Source organism: Trachurus trachurus (genome assembly GCF_905171665.1).
Source record: "Trachurus trachurus genome assembly, chromosome: 10".
NCBI classification, from domain to species: domain Eukaryota; kingdom Metazoa; phylum Chordata; class Actinopteri; order Carangiformes; family Carangidae; genus Trachurus; species Trachurus trachurus.
In genome coordinates, this window is record NC_139894.1 from 12,054,561 (window position 1) to 12,072,438 (window position 17,878).

The 17,878-nt window shown below is 41.5% G+C and overlaps 1 protein-coding gene across 2 annotated transcripts; it reads left to right on the forward strand.

Annotated features, from left to right (window-relative positions):
- Nucleotides 1-1,899: 1,899 nt before the first annotated feature.
- Nucleotides 1,900-17,268, forward strand: bod1l1 (biorientation of chromosomes in cell division 1-like 1). Of its 2 annotated transcripts, none has more exons than XM_083981418.1 (30): nucleotides 1,900-2,109; nucleotides 2,936-3,060; nucleotides 3,144-3,334; nucleotides 4,381-4,866; nucleotides 5,293-5,442; nucleotides 5,563-5,714; nucleotides 5,845-5,941; nucleotides 6,364-6,481; nucleotides 7,136-7,199; nucleotides 7,303-9,163; nucleotides 9,246-9,316; nucleotides 9,416-9,539; nucleotides 9,630-9,746; nucleotides 9,828-9,871; nucleotides 9,959-10,010; nucleotides 10,139-10,203; nucleotides 10,318-10,399; nucleotides 10,629-10,687; nucleotides 10,799-10,874; nucleotides 11,131-11,177; nucleotides 11,326-11,494; nucleotides 11,666-11,751; nucleotides 11,829-11,943; nucleotides 12,052-12,119; nucleotides 12,284-12,362; nucleotides 12,478-12,557; nucleotides 12,719-12,833; nucleotides 13,239-13,377; nucleotides 14,309-14,380; nucleotides 16,084-17,268. In XM_083981418.1, exons 1-30 carry the CDS (start codon nucleotides 1,993-1,995, stop codon nucleotides 16,226-16,228), a joined length of 5,166 nt encoding a protein of 1,721 aa, XP_083837544.1. In that variant the 5' UTR covers nucleotides 1,900-1,992; the 3' UTR covers nucleotides 16,229-17,268. The 2 variants fall into 2 exon arrangements, with proteins under 2 accessions (XP_083837544.1, XP_083837545.1); XM_083981419.1 differs by having other exon boundaries at nucleotides 12,067-12,119.
- Nucleotides 17,269-17,878: the final 610 nt, after the last annotated feature.

Sequence of the window (17,878 nt, forward strand, 5' to 3'; positions counted from 1 at the left end):
ACCTGATGGTGTTGATTCCAAAGTACTACTATTAGATTTTCTCAAGCTGAATATATTTTCAAATAGTTTAAGATGATGTGTTTGAGGGATGGGGTTGAAACGCAACGTTTCATTTTCCCTCAAGCTGTACTTAAAATTTCTAATAAAATTTATAAAAGCAACAGTGGGCATCTAATGATTAATTTATAATGAAAAAGAAAAACATTGCAGACCAAAATGGAAACCTGAAATTTATCCTTATTTTATGAAGGTTATATTAATTTTTTTTTGGAGAAGTTTAAAAAAGGTGTTTGTTCACATATATAGTCATTTTGGAGGCTGCAGTTCAGTTTGTAAAGTTTAAATATAATTATGTTTTTATCAGTTTATCCAACTTGCTCATTAAAGCTGTATTGCCTACATGTCTATTACATAAAAGTCATTGCTAGATGAGATAAACAGATTAAACTGATCAGCTCCACAAATCTATAAGCAAGCAGGAGTTGTCTAAAACAGGCTATGTACTAATCTGCACAAGGTAGCTGTGCCCACACCTCTATGCTAAAAAAAAAAGTCTGCTCCCTCGTCAACGAAGTGTGTTACATCTGTTGAGAAGCTACATAACAAGAACAAAGTTGGTTCTGGCCTGGACATTTCATTCAGTCAAAAATAATTTGACATATTTGAGCATTTTATTTTAAACGTAACGCAATAGTTACTTTTATAATGTAGTAATTTATTTATTTACTCCGTTATTGTGGGGGGAAAGTAACTAATAACTATAACTAATTGCTTTTTATAAGTAACGTGCCCAACATTGGACGCCATACAAGAAAAACGTTTTGTCCAGGTGATGTGTCAAGAACAAGCTGGAAGAAGCAGCCCTGGGAGAGAGGAACACATTTCAAAAAAAAAAGAAGAGAGGAACACATTTCTCTGTTCTGGCGGCATATGTAAGTTACAGGCCTTTTTTAAATGCTACATGAATATGGATGTATTATATTATTACATGAGCCGACAGAGTAACTTCATACACCGGTAAGCTAAGAGGAGGCTGTGTACACCTGGACGCTGTGGTCGTGTCCGCTGCTCACTACACGTCCTCGATCTAATGAATTGTGAAGTAAGAATGTTTTATCCACCTATTTGCTGTAGTTATAAGATAGACAGAACAAATGACATACTTCCATCATACTTTAGTTCAGTATCGTATTTGTTAGACGGACGCCCATGTGGTAGCGTGGCCGAGCGGTCTAAGGCGCTGGATTAAGGCTCCAGTCTCTTCGGGGGCGTGGGTTCGAATCCCACCGCTGCCAGAGTCCTTTTGGTCTGAGGTTTTTTTGTTTGTTTATCTGTCTCTATGTGCCACCTTCATTTGTCAGTGAAAAAACATTAACATTACATACCGGACCGGTACATTTCCTTTGCATGCGGGACGCAAATGTGGTCGTAAATTGAAACAACACTAGAGGTCGCTTAATAATCATCTCTTCACACCGAGTTTAGGATTGAATCTATGTTTCACCAGCAAAAATGTGACAATACCACCACCATGTGTTTCATGTTGTTTCAATGAACAAAACTTAACTCAACTAAAAGTTGATGACATTTTACTGTCAGAGTTGATTGAGAAGCTAAATAAAATTATCACAATTAGTATAAAAATAGCTGGTAAATATTAGTGTACATAGGATATTTTGAATACCGTGAGTTTATAAATCTTAATCCCTTGTAAAAACCTGGTAAAAAAAAAAAAAAACTCGTTTCATTTCCCCCTCGTGTACTAAACTTTTATTTTGGTAGGGAAAAAACCCGCTTCCAAAGTTCTTCCGGTTTACGTGACGACGTTTCATTTTACTTCCGTTACAAATCTGCTTCGAACTTCACGAACCACAACAGAGAGAGAGAGAGAGAAAGCTGTGGCCGTTCATGTCCGATAAATATCCTGATGTGTGAGCAGTATTATCACTTTTAACCACTAAAAAAACCCTTTACAAACCACGTCGTCGGGACATGGCTGGATTGCCGCCGGGAGACCCGCAGCTGGTCTCAATGATCGTGAATCATTTAAAAACACAGGGGCTCTTCGACCAGTTCAGGAGGGACTGCCTGGCAGACGTTGACACAAAGGTAACGGCTCAAAACGTCTCATTACGTAGAGTTATTTACTATCCAACAGCTGTGTGAAAGCTTAGTGTGACAGCTGGATCTGTTCTATGGGAGCATGTTAGACACAATAGCCCCGTGTCGGCTAACTAAAGCTACATTGCTCGAGTGTAAACACATAGCCTACTTCATTATAAAAGAGCAGCGGCAACATTAAACGATTTAATGTCAACTAATATTGAGCAGGAAGATTAGAGTTAGCTTTTAATAGTTTCTCCTCTCTTGGCTTTCATTCATTCTCATGGTGTTGTTGTCAAGACCGCCTAACCCATGACTGACACAAGACCACTGTGGATACATGTTGTCGAAACATCTGCAGTCCAAATTGTGCAGTCTATGACATTGCCTTGTTGAATTTGACATAACACATTATTGAATTCTGGTCGTTTGTGCACACAAATTTTGAATTACCAATGATAAATGCCATGTTCAATATATATTCAACTACTGTACAATAACATTTTAATCTAACATCCAAGTCTGTAGAGGCAAGCTAAAAAAAAAGTCAAGATGGCCCTTTTTTTAAAGAAAAAAAGATGTTACTGCAGGCAGCTGCTGTGGTCTTGACTGATCTTGAGAAAAAATCCTGAGTCCAGCTCAACCGAGACCAAGACAAGTTGAAGACCTTGAAAATGTGGTCTCAGGTCCTACAACACAACGCCATTAGTCCATGTTTTTATTCCATGACAGCTTTAGTTTGGGTATTTTGCATGGGTATTTTTTATAAAACAGTTGTTTTATAATAACTTTTGAACAGTGATGATGACCTCAATGCCATTTTCTCTTGCAGCCAGCATACTTGAACCTGAAACAAAGAGTGGACAACTTTGTCTCCAATCACCTCTCTAATCACACATGGAGTCCCCACTTGAACAAGAACCAGCTGAGAAACAACATCAGACAGCTCGTGCTCCAGTAAGTGAGAGTGAAGCTATAACAGAGATGCGCTGTCGTCTTTTTGATGTTACCTAGAGTTAAATGAGGCTTGTTCCCCTTAGATCCGGGATGCTGGAGCAGGGAGTGGACAGGATCGTGGCCCAGGTGGTGGATCCCAAAATCAACCACATCTTCAGACCGCAGGTTGAGAGGGTGGTCCGTGAATTTCTGTCGCCTGGCAGCTGCTCTGAGGAGCCGCTGGCCCCGCTGCCGACAGCAGAGATCAAACCAGACAGCTGTATTCCTGAGCAGGGTACATAGCAGTTTTATATTGTCTTTATAAGCCGTGCATGTTATGTTTGACTGCTTACTTGTTGTCACACCCGGAGAAGAATTATTTTCCCAGACAGTCATGTCCTTGTTTGAATTTCTCCACTTTTACTCCTCTGTATATTACATGGAGGCTGCCTCTTACAGTAAAGTTGATATTCAGTCATTACACAACCATGAAATGAGGTTTAAAAAAAACAAGAGTAAACAGAGCCTGATTTACATTCAGACTTTTAAAGGGATACTTCACCCAAAATAGACAATTCACCAATTTTCTACTCACCGTCCTGCCAAGGAAGGGTTTGGAGAACCTTTGGAGTCATCAAAACGCTTTTGGAGTTCCAGCGGGTTTCCGGCTAGAAATGGATTTTCATATAATGGCGGCGGATTGCACTCACTTTTGAATCGTCCAAAATACACACTATGAAACATCCAAATACCTCCATACTGCCCGTCCATTACTGACCCAGGTGTCCTGAAGCCGCGACATGAAAGAGTTGTTCGAAAAAAATGAATTTGATCTCTGTTTTTAGCCTTGTTGTAGTAGTAGCTCCCAGTGGCTGCACGAGATTTTCTGCGAGATGTTCTTCCGTGTTTACATCATACATCCAATGGTTTACAACGGCGAACCAACATCTCGCAGCAAATCTCGCGCATGCGCACAAACATCAACAGAGCCACTGGGAGCCACTACTACAACAAGGCTAAATATTTTTTTTTTCCAAACAACTTTTTCATGTTGCGGCTTCCGGACACTTGGGTCAGTACAGATGAGCAGTAGGGAGGTATTTGGATGTTTCATAGTGTGTGTTTTGGACGATTCAAAAGTGAGCCCTATCCGCCACCATTATATGAAAATCTGTTGCCAGCCGGACCCCCCCTGGAACTCCAAAAGTGTTTTAATAACTCTGAAAGTTCTCCAAACGGTACCCTTCCTTGGCATGACGATGAGTAGAAAATTAGTGAATTATTAATTTTGGGTGAAGTATCCCTTTAACACCTGTAATTATTACACATTCACATTCACAGCCTCCTCGTCTGCACCGACCACCACTGCGGCCAGCGACGCCATGTCTATCCTGGACACAATAACTTCTCTGAACCAGGAGGCCAGCGTCAGGGCCAGCACGGGCACAGAGCGAGGACGTAAAGGCCAAGCGTCGGACGAGCCCATGCAGCTGTCGGAGGAGGGCGAGCAGGACATGTGCATTGTGGAGGAAGGAGACGAAGGGAGGACGCTGGAAGAGGCCGAGGAGGCGAGGGTGACATCGGAGATCCAGGCGCTCGAAGTGAAGACGGAGGACACCCAGGAATCAATGGATGTGGGAAAGGAAAGTTTTATAGAGGAGGTGAAGATGGAGGATGAGGAGTCAGCGGGTCAGGAGCAGACAGAGGAGGAGAAGGATAACGCCACCGGCCGAACCACTGGAAAACCTTCAGAAGAGAAACAGGAGGATGAGCAAGTGAAATCTACAAGTCAGGCCAAGCAGAAGGCCAGAGAGAGGATTAAGGAAGGTGAGCAGCTGCAACATCTGTATGTGTGTTTAGTTTTAGAGTATGGTTACATATGTCAACATTTATAAATAATTTATCCAGCAAACTAGTGGCTTCTTAGCCATTTCTAGCTTATTAAACGTGAGGATTTGCTTCTTGTCTTTCTTTACATACTTTTAAAATGTATAACTATTGGGTTTTGGAGAAAACTGATGTTATTCAGATAGAATAAATATTCAGCTAATAAAGTTCCTTGATTTCTGAACGCAGGGTATTAATTTCAATCGCCACATTTTGAGTATCTCATCCACCATTTACAGTATATGTTGCCTTTTTTTCTGTATCACAGTGTGTCTTAGTGATTTAAAATGCTAAACGAATATAGCAAAACATTGTTCCTTAGAGACCAATGTAATGTTTATCGACTGACATGTTTTTGCCGTGCAGAATACTCTTTGGAGGACTCTGACCTGGACGGCCTGAGCGACATCACGGTGAGCTCCGTCCACACTAGTGACCTGTCGTCATTCGAGGAGGAAAGTGAAGACGAGGCCCTGATGACCGACTCTTCTGAAGAGGGGGAGCTGCCACCCGATGGTCTGAACTAATTACTTCAGAGCCTTTTTTAACACATTTTGAATAGAAACTTTGAAATATGGCCTCTACTATAGATGTTAAAGGTCAAAAACTATATTGTTGTGTGTTTTCTGTAACCAGATCAAAGTGAGAGCGCAGAAAAGAAAAATGATGCAGGAGAAGAAGAGCGCAAGCCTCGTCGCAAGGCCTACGTCCACAAGCCCTTCCTCTACTCCCGTTACTATAGCGACTCGGATGATGAAATCACTGTGGAGGAGCGTCGCAGATCTGCAGTAAGTTGATGTCAACGTCAGGCCAGCATTATGAATCCTAATCCTATAATTACATCCTTCATCATTCAGTCATTCTTAGCCTCTGTAATTCTGTCATTGCTGTGTCTCTGTATCAAATGTGATCAAACAGGCGAAGGACAAAGAGGAGAGGCTGCTCAAGAGACAGCAGAACAGAGAACGAATGGAAGAGAAGCGCAAACAGAAAGCAGTGCAGGCCGAAGAACAAGGTATTTCTGTCTCACGTGTGTTTACTGTCTGCTGTCGAGTGCTTTCACAGCTGTGGGTTCGTATTTGGCTTCAGTTTCTTGGCATCTCGTGCTCTTTATCATCTGGCCTTTTTGGAATGTGGTGCCAATAAAGAGGTGTTTGCAAGCGAAGGGAAAAGATTGTTTGTAATATGTTCCAGCTGTTTTCATTTCATGTTGGAATTGCACAACAGCTGGTAGTTGCTTGTTGTTTGTTACATTATTGTGTCTAAACATTTTTCTTCAAATGTGCTTCCACTTTATGTCACGTTATCTATAAATTGCAGCGTGATGTTCAGTTTGTTTCGTCATGCTGAGTCTTCCCATCGTCTCCATCTTTGATACTCAAACAAATCTCCAGAATATTTTTGTGTACTCACACATAGGCTTAATTTCTCATACAGACAAGAAACAAAAGAGTGGAGACACGGTGGAGCGCCCCAGAGCTAAAGAGGCTCGCAAAGAGAAGAAAGTTCTGGAGAAAAAAATGGCCCTCAACAGGAAGAGGAAACTAGACTCAAGGTACACTGTTAAAAGTCGAAATACATATAGCTGCTCCTAAACACAATCACATGTTTAAAGGGATACTTCACCCAAAATCGACAATTCACCAATTTTCTACCAACTGTCATGCCAAGGAAGGGTTTGGAGAACTTTCGGAGTCATCAAAACGCTTTTGGAGTTCCAGGGGGGTTCCGGCTGGCAACGGATTTTCATATAATGACGGCGGATAGAGTTCACTTTTGAATCGAAAACACACACTATGAAACATCCAGATACCTCCATACTGCTCGTCCGTACTGACCCAAGTGTCCTGAAGCCGCGACAATCAATTAGATCTCTGTTTTTAGCCTTGTTGTAGCAGTAGCTCTCAGTGGCTCTGTTGATGTTTGTACGCAAGGACAAGATTTGGTGCGAGATGTTCCTCCGTGTTTACATCATACATCCAATGTTTTACAATGACGAACGAACATCTTGCAGCAAATCTTGTCCTTGCGTACAAACATCAACAGAGCCACTGAGAGCTACTGCATGTGCACAAACATCAACAGAGCTACTGGGAGCTACTACTATATCAAGGTTCATCTGGAGAGCAAGTACCTGATTAGGGTGAAGTATCCCTTTAAATTGTTTTTTGCCATACACTCTGTAAATGAATGAATTTAATGTTTTTAGGAAAGACCCAGATGCTTCAACCAAGAGGAAAGGAGACACAGGAGGAGAGGCATCCAAGAAAGTGGTGTGTAAAAGCTGCATGGACTAAAGCACATTCACCGGTAACTATAGGCAACATGTTTGTCCAAGAACTGTAATGACATTGTCTTTTATTGTATTAAAATTAGGAAGTGAAATCTGCCACCTCGAAGCCCCCACAACCAAAATTGATAAGACATTTGTCAGAGTCTGCATCGTCCGACGAGAGGCTGAGGAGGACGAGCGGCAGCGTCTCGGAGGATTCAAATGAAAACAAGAAGCTGTCCGACAAAAACCGAACCCACTCCTTCATCCTGGAGTTGGAGCAGGGTTCCCAGGAGGCTCTCAAACAACGCTCAGTGGGAAAATTTGACCGTCTGTCTCGTAAAGAGCTTCACTCTAAAGAACGCAAGGAGAAAGAACGCAGCCTGTCGGATGAACGTGCTAAACTCAAACAAAAGCAGGAGAAGAAATCCGACCATCAGGGAGATGAAGCTCAGCATAAGGAAGGTGTTAAAGTGTCGTCTGAGGAGAAGGGCGACAAGAAGCCGAAGATTAAAAGTGAGAAGAAAACGACAGGAAACGCAAGAGAAGGAAAGACGTCCGTGTCCGAAGGTGTTACTGATGAGGGTCCAAAAGATGCTAAGAAGGTGAAAGCTCCATCCACGGAGGCTGTCAAGGTCGAGAAGGACAAGGACAAGCAGAAGGACAAAATTAGAGAAAAGGACAAAGATAAAGACAAGAGCAAAGACAAGGAAAAGGCCAAAGGAGACAAAGCTTCAGTGAAAAGTGATTCCAAGCAGCTGCTCCGTCCCGACTCTGCCGGGTCGTCTGAGGATCGGACTGACATGGAGCCTGCGCCGGACGGCAGCAAGAAGAAAGATAAACACTCCAAGGAGGTTTTGAAAAGGTCAAAGAGCCACTCCGAGGACAGACAAGGAGAAAAAGCCAAATCTACTACAGACAGTAAAGACAGTGAGAAGGAGAAGACTAAACCAGATCAAGACGGCCAGAAACCCAACAGGTCCAGCTCTGAAACAGACAAAGATCCAAAAAGAGTCAAGACAACAGACAAAGGAAAAATCCTTGAAAAACCAAAGTCAAAATCAAAAGAGGAAACAAAGACTCCATTGTTGTCAAAGACTGATAAGAAAGTTCAGAGCTCAGAAGTCAAAAGTGCAGCTGTCGGCAAACCTGAGGCGACAAAGGAGAAGAAAAAAGAGGGAAATACAAAGGAACAGTGTAAAGTCTCTGAAGAGCCTTCGCACGAGAAAACAGAAATTAAGAGCGCAAAGAAAAAACTAGAGAAGAAGGACAAAGCTCCAGAAAAGACAGACGACGGTCAAGAAGAGAGGAAAACAGCAGGAGAAGAGAAACTGGAAAAGTCAGATAAATCTTCAAAATCTTCAGTTTCCTCTGTGAGCCTCGAAACGGACGAGTCATCGAAGAAACCGTCTATTTTCCAAGACACGAGCACGGACTCTGACCACATCACCACCACCACCGTCACCACCTCCTTCTCGGACGACACCTGCGACGCTTTAAGTGACATCACCCCCGAGCCGCCCGAAGGAGAAACCGAGTCACGGCTCAGCGAGGTGCCCGCCGTGCCGGCCGAGGCCGACGCTCTGCTGACTCTGATGGACGTGTGCACCTCGGCGGAGGCCAGACTCCCACCCGAGAGCATCAGAGAGGACGTGACTGCGGAGTTGGATGCCGATATGAAAATGAAAGAGGCGGCTCTGACTCTGCTCTCCATGGATCCCGACAGCACCGTGTCCTCCAGCTTAATAAGTCACAAGACGAGCGAAGAGCCAGAGCCGGAGGTGAAGCCGCCGGCTGAACAACAACAACAACCCATGGAGACGACTGCCGCTGAAGAGGAAGAGCAGCAGCCTCCTCCCATGGAGGTGCAAACTGCTGCTGAGACCGAGTTCACAGCCACTGAGGTGTCACCAGCTCCGTCTCAACAAACTTCTGAGCCTGTTGATGAAAAACCAAAAGCTGCAGGTACATGAAAAATAATCAAAATCATAAATGGTTGTTGTTTGTTTCCATAAAGAATAACCTCAGAATGAATCTCTTTTTATAGATGAGCCTGAAAACACAGAGAGAGGAATGGATGCGCCAAAGGACGAAACTGTAGAAACGGCTGCTCCACAGGTAAAAACAAAAAATCTCTTTAAGGAAATTATGTCACTACACTGGCTTTTATTTTGACATTTTACTAACCTCACGTAACGCACATTTGCCTCTGCACAGGAGGATGATGCTACCTCAAGTGAACCTCAGGCCTCGTTGAATGTGGAAGAAGCCAAGGAGGCAGAAATGACTCTTGAAACACAGACGGATGAGAAAACAGCATCACCAGCAGCTGACGAAGAAGGTAAACCGTCTCGTTTCCTACTTTAGGTTAAATTCGAATTCACTTCTTCTGTTTTTACGCCTCTTTCCCTTTTTCTTTCTAACATTTCAGCGGTCGATGCTGCTGTGGGTGAAACCGAGGAGGAGGTCAGAGGAAGCACAGAGGAAAACACGGCGGCTGTTGTTTCTAATGCGTCAGAGCAAATCTCAGAAACGTCCAGTAAACAAGGTAAGTGCTTGGAGAGCTGTTGTTGATGTTGTTGTGCTTTCTTTGTCTGACTATTAATTTAACATGCTGTCTTCACTTAAGAGCAAAGCGAGCCAGATGTTGCAGACACAAAGACGAGCCCCGAGGTGAGGGACTATTCATGCTGCACTCATTTCAATTGTTTGACCTCTTTGGTGTTCAACTGAGACTGAGTCATCTCTCTCCATCAACAGGCTGAGGAAGTGTTGGTTGAGGAGAGCCCAGCTGTGATGGACACAGATAACAGTAAATCTTTTATTTTATTTTTTTTTTTTTTTACAAATCCAGACATTAAATGTATTAAATTGTATCCAGAATTGATCAAAAGCTGTTACCTTGGGCAGCGTTTTCAACCTACTTGTTTTCACCACTAGGTGAGGCTGAGAGTAAGACACAGGAGGAGGAAACTGTCGCAGCAGAGCAGAGTGATCCACAAACTGTTAGTGTTCAACCTTTTTGCTCACACTCACTAACACAAATCACTGCTCCGTCATGTTTTTGTCTGTTTTTTATCTTTGTTGTTTGACCTGTGGCTCTTGTGCTTTTTGTTCAGATGGAAACCAGCGTCCCAGAGACGACAGAGGAGGTCAGAGAGAGTGAACCAGAGTGTCAGTCCAAGCTCGTCAAACAAATCAGTGAGGCTTTTTTTTTTTTTTTTAATCTACATCTTTTATTTTCTTCATCTACATTTTTTATTCAAAGTGTTAGAAGAGTGAAGGCTTTCTGATCCATATTTAATTCATATAGATATATGTAATAAAATTAGATATTTACAGTTGGAAAAATGTTGCTGCTCTTTATCCCATTCCTCCTCTATAAAAACTGTTTAATCTCAGTTTCTGCTTTTTGTTTGTTTTTTATCAGGTAATGTCTCCAGTACAGACAGCCAGGAAGATGAGAAGGAATCAGACCTGTCGGAGAAGGTAATCATTTCTTTTTCTTAGAACAGTTGGTATAAAACTCAGCTCTTTGTATATGCAGCAAATGTAGGTATTGATACAAAACCATCTGTGCTACCACTTTTTTTTTTGTAGGATCAGAAGACAGAAGGAAGAGGAAGACGTAAACGGAAACTATCCAGCCAGAAAATCGCAGCAGTGAAAGAATCTGGTAAAGTAGCTGAGATTCAAAGATTATAAGAAACAATAAGAATTTGTTTTATCCAGGTTTGTGACACCTTCATTTTGACGATTTGACATTGTCATTAAAGTTGAAAATTAATGAACCTTTTCTTTACGGTTGATAAACAACATATTAATTATTTATGAATGAACTGATCCAGCTGAAAAGCTCTCCACCTCCTTCAGCAGCTGCCTACAGTTTGAACACATTCTGAATAATTATTTATATTTTTGTCACTGATCAGGTGATGAGAGGGATGAAAAGGAAGGAAAGGAGCAACTTTCTGATCAGGTACATAAAACAGAGCAGTGGTGTGACTGTAACAGTGGTGCTTTGTGTGTTCTTTGTGTGAAACCAGTTAAAATACACACACAACAGTATTATGGCAAACACTCTTGCAGAAAATCACCTTTTGCATGTTTTTGCTCTTTGACTTCAGGATCCGGAGCAGGAGAAGGTTGTCGAAGTCAGGACACCTCGCAGGGGTCGATCATCCAGATCAGCTGAGGAAACGGAGAAGGACCAAACTAAAGAACCAGAAAAGTCGGAGGAGACCCCCACCCGCAGAGGAAAACGCTCAGGAGCTGCACCCAAAGACGCCACAGCTGGTAAAGTGGTCTCTGTAAATGAACAGTATAAAAAAGAAAAGACAGTTTTGATTAAGATCTACTCACTGAACACGCTGCTGAACAGACTGACAAAGTGCCACGGACGATAAAACCATGTATCACAAGTGTCAAAATCTGAGAGTCTAAAGTTTTTAATGTTTTTAACGTCAGATGATCAAAAGAAAGATGAGAATAAAGACGAGGGGAGCGCCGGTAAAACCTCACCAGAGGAACCAGCAGAGCAGCAGGAGGAGGAGGTATGTTAAGAAAACTGCACCAAGTATGAAATTGTTTCTGTCCAGGTGAGTGAGTAATATCTTTCCTCTTGTTTTAGAAAACTGAGCACGAAGCTGCACCGAAGGAAAGTCCGGTCGATCTGCTGCCGACTCCTGGTCCTGAGGAATCTGAAGCTGCAGGGACCACGGACTCACAAGAGATCACTGACACAGGTACATTTTGTTTTTCACATAACATGAAGCAATACATTTCATTTTAAATCAGTTTTTGATCATCGCTCATACTTTATTTTATTTTTTATTTAACCTTTATTTAACCAGGTACTTGCTCTCCAGATGAACCAGAAATAAAGAGAAAGAGGTCAGAAGAGATGGACGAATCTGTGCAGGTGAGATTTGTTGTTACTATGGAATCAAGTATTCTCTGAATCCTCGTTTGAACTTCCTTCATCTTGTCTGTATTCACTTCCTTTACCCTCTTTATGAAAGATGTGCTTACCTTTTTTTAAAGCTACTATTTGAGTGTCCTCTTGTTTGTTCAAATACTCCACAGGAAACCCAGGCTGATGAGGAGAAGGAGGACAACAGTCAGCAGGAGCAAAGCAAGCCTGAACAGCCTGAAAATGACACTGGTGAGAGGACGGACAAACAAACACTCAAATAAAAAAAATGTGAACTCAGAGCTGAGTTGGGAGGAGAATGACACCGATTGTTACAGTCTCTATTGTACTGTTTATCTTTTTCCAGCTGGATCCCCCTCAGTGAGTCAGTCAGAGGGACAAGAGGAGCTGAACGAGGAGAGCTGCAGTGAGAAGAAGCCAGACGATGTATGTTGGTGTAAAACATATTTAAATGTCATGCATCCATTGATTTGGCTCTTTTATTGTCAAAAGACTATTAATATTAATTTTAGGCATTTCCTTTTAAAACTTCGGTAAGGCATTGTACTCATATATCATAATAAAACCATGTTTTTTAATGTTCCCAGGCTGAGGAGGAGCAACAGCAAGAGGATCAAGAAATGACTCCAAAGAAAAATGCTCGGAGAGGACGGCCCCCAAAGGCGGCAGCAGCAGCAACAACAGCAGCCACAGAGGATTCAGGTAGGGAAACTTGCAGCTTGTAATATTACAGCTAAAGTAATATTTTAAAAAGGTTGTGTCAAATCTAAAAAATGTTTTCAGATTCAGATTCAGAATAGTTTATCTATCCCCGGAGAGCAATTCAGTTTCCACAGGCCAACTAACACATGACATCTCATTCACATAGTTACCGTGCTCAGGGCATATTTTGCAGAGCTCTTTGCGTGGTGCACTGGATATATAATCATATACTCAAGTTAGAAAGAAGTGGAATACAAGTTAAAGAAAAAAAAAGATTAAAAATAGGTATTGCACAAGTAACTTTAAAATCCACAGTAAGAATACATTTTTACTTCTGTTGTAGGGAAACAAATTGAGCAGAATAAAACCCCAGTGTTTCACAACATTTTTTCATCTTCCACACAGATAAAAAGGAGAACATGGCAGAAGAAAAAGAAACTGAACAGAACGATGAAGAGGAGGAGGAAGAAGAGGAGGGTGAGGACGGAAAAGGGACTGCAACCAGAGCAACCACACGGTCGGCCGCTCGTCTGGAGGCTGAAAGGTAATTTAACAGCTCATGGACAAATGAGCAATGAACAATGTTCACAACAATAATAGTAGTGACTGGCGTGCACCAGTCTCTTCACAGTATCAGGTCCCTGAACAATATTTCAACAGGATCCACAGTAAAAACCTCCAATATAGAGAAACCTTTATTGTTCGTGGTTGTTGTTGTTGTTGTTGTTGTTGTTTTTTATATACTTATACTTTCACCTAAGTGTTGCTCTATGTTATCTCAAATACCTGACTTGCGGGGCGGTGCGTGGCGCAGTGGGTAGAGCGGCCGTCCCATGTAGAGGCTACAGTCCTCGCCGCAGGCGTCCCCGGTTCGAATCCCGCGTCGGGCAGACCTTTCCTGCGTGTCATTCCCCCTCTCTCTGCCTCCCCATTTCCTGTCTATCTCTACTGTCATCACTATCAAATAAAAGCAAAAAGCCGAAAAAATATACTTAAAAAAAAAAAATACCTGACTTGCAAGGAAGGACAATTTGAATGCTGGACAATAATTTTGTGACGTCTTACTTGATGTGAGAGCACTCTTATTTCTGTATATTTATGTATTTTGGAAATATTGTGAAAACTCAATAAAGATAATGTTGGGAAAAAAAAAAAAAAAAACCTCCAATAAAGGGAGAGAGTCAGAAAATGATGCAGCACAACAAACTGTCAGAGCACCTGCTGAAAGCACCAGACGACAACTCTCTATGTTGTATTGTGTCACAGATCATCTCAGTCCGCGGTGTAAAAACAGCGCTGTGTCGTCCTCTAAAGTCAGTGAGGGTGAATGAGCCTCTAATTGTTTAGCGCTGAGTGTTTACATGCTGAAGCACCCAGAGGGCATCATCACTGTCTCTTCCTATTAAGGGAAAGCTGGTGAGATTTAGTACTAAAGTAACAACTGTTGTTTCATATTTGTTTTTATTGCTTCTCAGAAACAAGCCAAGTAAACCATCCACCCGGGCAAGTCGACAGAGTGGTAAAGAGGAGACCGCAGCTGGCACACGGTGAGTTTGTTTCACTGAGGTTGAGCAGAACGAACGAGCTTAAAGGGGAATCCGACCAAATCTGACTGCTGGGTCTCTGACCAAAGGTTTTCCCGGAATTTCAAAATGTTTATGAGTTATTAGCACCCAAAGTGAAAATAAGAAATCATTTTATATGGCCCGAGCTATGAAAGGAAGGGACTTTAAATACCTTGACATGCACTACAAGTACAGGATCAACAAAATTAAAATGTGATTCATTGCATTTTCATGTCTTTATTATTTATTATTATATCTTAGGCGGAATACAATGCATTTGTCTCTAATTTCATTACATATCCAGGGACTTCAGAAGACTTGACAGACTCCAAATTAATTCATCTTACAATAAATAATAATAAATTACCATAATTTGCTACATTAAAAGTGGTGGGGGGGGGGTTTTCATCCTGGTTTAAATGCACCGCTCTGTCAACTCGTGAATTTACACAAAGCAGGTTTAATACTGCAGCAGGTCCCAGTACAACATGTATAATACTCCATCTTGTCTTGTTCAAATTTGCCGACACCAAATGTGCAAATACATTTTCATAATTATTATAATTGATACTACCTATATCCAATATTGATAACACTTTATAATAAGTACACACTATTAAGCATTAATAAATACTGAATTCTTCATTCATAACGCATGAATACTCATTAGTACTGTAACGCTGCCTTGTTAGCGTCACCTCGATCTGAGAGATTCGTGGGTCGTAGATGAGGAACAGCACGGAAGCTCCAGATTAGTTTAAGGACGATGGTTTGTTTACACAACCAGACCAAAACGACAACTGCCAGTCACTCGTCTCCTCTACTCCTCCACTGACATAAAACACCCCCAACATTCGATCTCATTCCGCCCTATAACATTCTAACATAACAGTTTTAATTACACAACATAAAATAGTCCCTTATAACAAAATAAAATTAATCTTACATTCTTCCCCCTCTTCAAATGAAATGTCCTCATTTCAAAAATAAAATTCATCTTGAAGTACCTATAGTTTATTAATACAGTTAGTGCTTATCAATGATGAGTAAAACATTTTAAACTGTTTATAAACTACATGCTAATGAGCATTCATGTGATATAAATGATGAATTCAGTATTTAATCCTTAACTAATGCTTAGTGTGTACTTATTGTAAAGTGTTACCCCAATATATACTCTCAGGTGAGTAAAATGTGCTATTAAAACATATTATTTCTAATATTGACTAGTGTGACAATTATTCTATTTATGAATTGATCACTGCGCTTCAAGTTTATTGTTGTTAGTCTTATTTAACCCTCTCAGTTTTTATCCAGCTTCCTTCTACTGTCTGAGCGTCTCCCTAAACAAACGTACGTCCTCCTCGGGAGACTGCATTGTTCATTTTCATGAGTTCTGTTTATTTTAAATCTGTTTCAGAGCAGATTAAATCTGAAATGTTCACCTCTTTTGAACTCTGAATTAAACTTCACGTCACAAAAGTCCTTTTGAAATCTGTCTCCCGCACAGTTTTTCCTCAGCAGGGGTTGTGCGGACACGCCAGGCTCTGGTCTTTGTGCACGTAGCTGTTATTGCAACACTGTAATACCGAATAACTTATGAATTCACAAAGACAAACTTTTACAGCACTTAATATGACACTGTAGACAAACGCGCTGACTTGCTCCTTGTTTCCCTCCTGCAGCGGAACGAGGGGCCAGGCAGCAGCGGCGGCGGCAGCGGCAGCAGCAGCGAAGGGGGGCCGTAAACGGGAGGCCAGCCCTCCTGCGGTGCGAACGCGGGGAGGACAGAAATCAGAGGAGCCCCCTTCCAAGAGAGCCAAACGCTGAAACCTCTGACAGCGGTGGACCCGTTTGCCCCAGCAGTGTTTTCTCTGCACTCCACACTCAAGTCAGTTTTACTGTTGGGGGTCAGAGAGCCTCTACACTCAGTTAGCACGTAAAGCTGTTTCTGCTTCATTGACTGTAGATATTGAAAAGCTCTGGATAGTATTATACACTCTTCTTCTGATGGTCGAGTGTAAACCTGAGGATCTGTGTAGGAATCCCTTAGAATACTTTCTACCGCACTACGCCCATATGGTTTGGATCAGACTTCATCATTCCTGCGTTTATTCAGTAATGCCCAGTAAACCAGAGTATTTCAGGCCAATCAAAGGCCTTAATGTGCAGCTGAACCGCGCTTTGAGATAAAGAGGGTGAAGTGAAAGTAGCCGCCAGTCAGAGACTTCGACAGGCATCACCGTTACACATTCATGTTGTTTCTGATTTGTTCATCCAAACACCTGTAGAGATGGAAACCACAGTGAAGCGTCTAGTATTCCCTGTGAATTTTATTATTTTATATTCATTCTGTGAATGAAAGGAGAAGATTTTCTCCATCTTTTTTTTATTTTATTTTTTTTAAGTTTTTGTATTTACACATACAATTTAGCAGGTAAGGTGAGTTTTTCTTTCTTTCTTTTTGAATGTGTATTTCACTGTGGAAATAACAGCAGTATTAGTCACGGACAGAAAGAACATGACAGAACATGAACTGTTACTCTTCATGACATATTTGTAACAACACCCACTGCAAAGTACTGTATCTTATAGAGGTTATCTAGATGTTTCTACTGCTTCAGACTTCAATGAATATCAACGTTAACAGCATTAGAGATCTGGCCGACCTGTCAGTTGTTTCATGAATGTAAATATACAGAAAACTGCTTCCTTTTTTTTTTCATTGGTTCAAGTATAAATCACTTGAGATTCTTACTTGTGCTCGACAGTCATGATCTCTAATTTTGCCTTTCACCCTCTATTTTTATAAGTTTTTATTTTTTATACTAAACACTCATAATGGAAGTTTTTTGTGCATCTCTTGTGATTGAAATATAATCTTTTCTTTATAACAAACGTAGACTAGTTTTAAGCTTTTCTTTGACATAACCTGCTGCTGGTGCTGCTTCTGTTTTTCAAAAAAAATTAGCACTTTTGGAAAGAGGAGATCTGTGTTTATGAAAAGATAAAACAGTGCACAGAGCAGAATATACAGATTTGTGTTAATTCACCCATATTATGTCTCAAACGTTATCTCCTCTGTTTCCTGAATGGATGTGCTGTCTGTAACGTGTAAATAGCCAAAGACATTAACCAATCGCCTCCGTGTGGAGAAGAGGAGAGGACATTCCTGCCTGCTAATGGGGGATAAAACTGACAAACTGAGAATGAAATATTCCCCCATCATTAACACGTTAGGAGGCTTTAATCGCTGCACCTGAACGTTGCGGGATTCAGAGAGCATGGGGAGAGGTTACGGAAAGCCTGACTTCTCCGGCTCAAGTTTTCCAACCATTCCTGCGGATTGCTAAATTTGATTCCTTCAAGGTGTACCTCTCTCAGGTATTTCCTGGTGCTGCAATCCAAGCCTTAAAATATTAGCCCAGCACGTCTCATTTAAAGGTTTGGATTAGCTTACATTTAGCCACCAGGCCTGGC

Excerpts from the sequence above, each read along its gene's own strand:
- bod1l1 (XM_083981418.1), top strand. The coding sequence starts at position 1,993 with ATGGCTGGATTGCCGCCGGGAGACCCGCAGCTGGTCTCAATGATCGTG. Across the intron at positions 12,363-12,477 it reads ACAGCCTGAAAATGACACTG|CTGGATCCCCCTCAGTGAGT; the intron begins GTGAGAGGACGG and ends ATCTTTTTCCAG. Across the intron at positions 13,378-14,308 it reads GCTCGTCTGGAGGCTGAAAG|AAACAAGCCAAGTAAACCAT; the intron begins GTAATTTAACAG and ends ATTGCTTCTCAG.